Raw genomic sequence first — 4,911 nt, forward strand, 5'->3', positions numbered from 1 at the left:
TCGTACAGTGATAGTTCTAGTTTCAAAAGAATTCAGCACGGCAGGCTTCATCTAAGATTCCGCTTTACATAAAAAACGACGTAATGTCCGAAACGTGATTGCTGCCAGGGATGGAAAAAGTAGCCAAAATCGAAACGAATTAGGAGAAAGAATTTCACCAAAAACGCCAACGCGCGTTAGAGAGAAAAAAATAATAGAAAAAAAGAAGCGTAGCAACCCTGCTCCCGTAGAAGCGTACAGGTAGAAAATGAAAAAGTGAGTTCGCGTTCCATCCAAGCAAGACAACAACAGGTTATAGCGTTCGCATACCAGTTCTTCACTCGACGCCGTCGTGATCACAACTGACGGAGGAGCTCTGAGCGGAGTATCTGATCGGTCGAGCCTGGTTTGTTATCAGTGAAAAGTTTGGTGCGGCTGCGCGATTCCTTATCGCTTCCCACCGGTTGTCTGAATAAAAAGCTACCTTTAAATGCATCTCTGTGGATAAATCGTGGAAGAAAAATCTCTGTGCTCTCGCCTTGTGTTGATTGAAATTTTCCCGCCTTCGGATACTTTTGAGAGGAATATTCTTTGTTTTTTTTTGCTTATCTAACCTGACGCCCGCATATATTGCATCGCACCTGCGGTACAAATATGTTCTGATCGAGGACTATAGTGACACTCATCTATTTCCAACTTAGAATCCTACTGTTGTAAGTGGAAGTGAAAATATTTTGTGCTCGAATTCATCTTCCCATGCATTATAGCTGAAGATGTTGGTCCTTACCTAGGTCCGACTTAGTCAAGAGGACTTATAAACTAATCGACTCAGATCATCTCGATAGCTGTTCTAGTATGTCTTTATCCAATCCATTCACTCCCGCAAACATGAAAAACAAGTGGAGTAAATTGTGGAACAAACGTTCAGTTACAATCACAGAATACGATCCCACGTATAAAGTGACTTATTTAGGTAACGTTATAACCCAATATGCCAAAGGAGATGGTTGTGTGGACAAGCCTTTGGCGACCCTCTGGAAAAATTACTGTGCCAATGTAAAACACGAGATTACCATGAAACTCACCATCACTAACTCTGGACTGAAAGCCACTACAAAAGAACATGGACTTACAGAGTACTGGGCCAATAGAATAACATTTTGTGCTGCACCTCCGCAATATCCGAAAGTGTTCTGTTGGATATACAGGCATGAGGGACGCAGGATGAAACAGGAACTCAGGTGCCACGCTGTTCTATGTGACAAGGAAGACAAGGCCAAGACCATGGCAAGCCAGCTGAACCAAAGGTTGACCCTTGCATTGCAGGAGTTCAGGAGAGAGAAACTCAGCCGCCAAAAAGCCAGACTGTCCCTCGCCAATTCCTGCTATGACAATCCCACCATACCTCGTCGCAAATTATTGCTGAGCACGGGATCCACCAACTTCAGGCCTCCGTTGGAAAGGTCCAAAAGTGCCCCCAAACTGACAGCCATTGATGAAATCGAAGAAGAGGAAGAACCTCTAGGTCTTGTTGACGACGATGAATTCGATGATGAATTCCTGACAGGATCCGTGATATCTGAAATCGAATCTTCGTCTGACATCGTTCCAGATGATGTGGACTCTTTATCTGACCACTATCTTATCCACAGTCAGGAGACGGACTCTTTCGATTCGGACTGTATGGACGATATACCAAATCCACGACGTCGAAAATCATCTTTGAAACTCATAGATGAAACTGTGGACGAAGAAGACAATGTATCGGACGAATCGGGTTATTCTGAAGAAAAACTGTCTTACAAGGATGACAGCATAGCTTCGTATAAAATGTGACAAAGCGAAAGATATCGCTTAGCAGGTAAATAATGACTTTAAATCGAGACACACATTAAACCAATGTTCTGTGAATGCTATTTTCATGTACTGGTCAATCAACTTCTGTTTGCAAAATATTGTTCCTTTTTTTTGTGAAGAATGCTACATTGCTTTTTTTTATTTTAACACATTATGCTGTTTTAGATTCAGCTGTAAATTTTTAATTTAGGTTTATATTAGAATTTCATTTGCCTATATTATTTAATATCTTTCTGAACATATATGCCATTTATAACATTTGAAAATTATTATATAAAATTTTGCTATTATTACTGAATGTTGCATTTTCTGTGATGAGATTTTGTAAGAATAAGAAATTATAAAAATAGTTAGTGATTTATTTTTAAAAGTCTGCTTAAGTTTCTTTTTTTTCTGAAACTTATTTTAAATTCTTTTTTTAAGTTTAAAAGATTACAATTAATTCTTGCATTTTCCAAAATGTATGCTGAAGTGATATCGTGCCATATAGTTAATTTTGATTATGTTTGAATTGTTCAGCAAGAATTTTTCTGTGAAATCTAGGCCAAGAACTGAAGGATGAAAAATATTCTGTTATTAGGCCTTAAAGTTTCACAAATTATTTAATGATTTAAGATTCTGTCAATTTTTTTAACATTGTATAACGATAATAATATGATAATTCTGTTTTCTATTTTCTCCTTAACAAAATTTTCTGTGACATAAAAAGAAATTTAATTATTTTCTTATCTATTGTACACTTAAAAATTCTATTTCATTTATACTAACTAGTTTAAATGAAATATCTTTTAAACTTAACAGTAATTAATATCTCTCAAATTTAATTACTGACTAATTTTTTCATTTATTATTTTAGTTGGAAAGTAATAAGACTAATTGAAACAAAACTTATTTATATCAAAATACCGAAATATATTTTAAAATTAATTTCTTGCATTACTTAAGATTATGTAATATTTGTCATAGATGATGAAATTCTTAAAATTTAATACTTACTAACAAACATATCATATCGTGTTCTTTTTAACATTTGTGTTTTATATCTTTGAAAAAAGAATTGAGTATCGAGGATATTTCTTCAAGTTCTGTGTAATTAGAATTTTCCATAGAAAAATACAGAATTTGAGTCAACATTAAATCACAAAATTTTCTGAATTGTTGACAAAAACAGCTAAGCATGCTGATTCGAAGTATCAGGTAGTCAGTATGCTTCCTGATATCATTGGTGTTCTGTTTTAATACTGCATTTCATTGTTTTATGTGTGTATGACAATTACCTCATGTATCTAACTAAGGTCTTGCATTATTTCTCTGTATTATATACTCATCAATCACCAAAAAATCCATCAATAAATTATATAGTACTTTTTTACTTTTAAAATTGGTTTGCTTTGTTTTTATTGCTTTTTACTTTATTTCTGCAAAATACTATTTATTAAATGAAAAATGTTCTACAATTGTTTTATTCTACGCGAGTAACGCAAGAATTGTAAATAATGAATGATTTGAAAAAATATTTTTTTAAATTATTAATTGATATTTAAAGTGCAGATAAATTTAAAACATTTTCCTAAGAAATTACATTTAATTGTTCAGTTTTCAGTTAAGCTTATTTATAAATTTAGCCTTTAAAAGTTATGAATTTATATAGAAGATTTATAAAAACATTTTTAAATATAAAAAAAGGAATTATTTTATTATTTTTGCTTATTTTATTTTTTGCCCTTTGATAAAAAAATCTTCTTCCTGCAAAAAAGAAAAATATTTCGCCCTAGCGGTAAATTGGGGAAATTAATAGAAAATAATGGCATTGTTATTCATTTGTTTGATTTTATGAAAACCTACGCTATATTATTTTTTATAAAAGATAATTTGACTCATGACTTCTTAATTTGTAGTTCTATTTGTATAGTTGATCTCTACAAAAATAATCAAGGATCATATTAATTTTTTTGCAATTGTAATTAATTAACTGTTTTAAATGAAAATATTAAAATTTCTTTAGAAAGATTTAAATTCTTATTAATATTTTTAGTATTGATGATTTAAAAAATTATAATATGCATTTAAACTTTTAAAACTCATGTTTCAATATTTGATGATGCAATTCAAAAATTTCATTTGAATACAACCTTTTTCATAGAAATAATTAAAATTTGATATTTTGGTATTTGATATTTGTACCAAATTGAAATTTCATTAAAGAAAAAGTGAGATAATAAACAGATTAAAATAAATTTTATAAAAATAATCATTTAATAATCTAGTTTTACAAAAGAGATATTTTATTTTAAATAAATAAAAGTAATAAACAAATAATAGAAAATAATAATTTGTGGAAAAAAATCATGTTAATTGATTACTATTACAGCTTATTCCTTATTTTTGAAATTGTTTCAAATTAATATGTATTTGGGTCTGATGACTCAGAAAGTTGAAAATTTAATTCAGTCAGATAATTCAATTCAAGTTTGATCGAATAGTAAATAATCAAGTGTAGAGTTTTCCAAGAAATCCCAAAAAATAATAAATGATATTACATTAAAGTTCATGGATATTAATTCCAAGATCGATTGTCCTTGAATTTTCTAAAAACTAATTCAAGAATTTAAAAAAAAAAATGTATCTGAGTGAAATGTGAAATGAAAACAAATCTTTCGTTATAAAATTATACATGGAAAAGTTGTGTAGTGGTGTAAAAACTTAATTTTAAAACTAAAACTAAATTTTTAAATTAAGTTTTAAGTTCTTAGTTTTCTTTTAAATGTTTCAAAAGTCAAATTTTACTTCATATGGTTATTGAGTAATATTATGAATATATTATGAAATGGTTCTCAGTTTTATTTTTTTAAACAATGACAGAATTCTATTTCATTAATTCCAGCGCAGATTGTAATGGAAATACCAGCTGTGCTTTTGTGTGTGATGTAGTTAATGAATATGAACTGGAAGATTTAATGTAAAAAGGATTTAAAAAATCATTACAATTTTTCAAATAGGTGATTACAAAATATTTTTTTAATTTTAATATTAAAATATTACAAAATATTTTTATTATGTTGCTTCTTAAAATTT

At 29.8% G+C, this 4,911-nt stretch overlaps 1 protein-coding gene across 1 annotated transcript; it reads left to right on the forward strand.

Annotated features, from left to right (window-relative positions):
- The first annotated feature begins 260 nt into the window (after positions 1-260).
- On the forward strand, positions 261-3,217 carry LOC129969016 (protein FAM43A-like). The gene has a single exon (XM_056083412.1). It carries the CDS (start codon positions 835-837, stop codon positions 1,813-1,815), a length of 981 nt encoding a protein of 326 aa, XP_055939387.1. The 5' UTR covers positions 261-834; the 3' UTR covers positions 1,816-3,217.
- Positions 3,218-4,911: the final 1,694 nt, after the last annotated feature.

This window comes from Argiope bruennichi, chromosome 5 (genome assembly GCF_947563725.1).
Source record: "Argiope bruennichi chromosome 5, qqArgBrue1.1, whole genome shotgun sequence".
NCBI lineage: Eukaryota > Metazoa > Arthropoda > Arachnida > Araneae > Araneidae > Argiope > Argiope bruennichi.

Excerpts from the sequence above, each read along its gene's own strand:
- LOC129969016 (XM_056083412.1), top strand. The coding sequence starts at position 835 with ATGTCTTTATCCAATCCATTCACTCCCGCAAACATGAAAAACAAGTGG.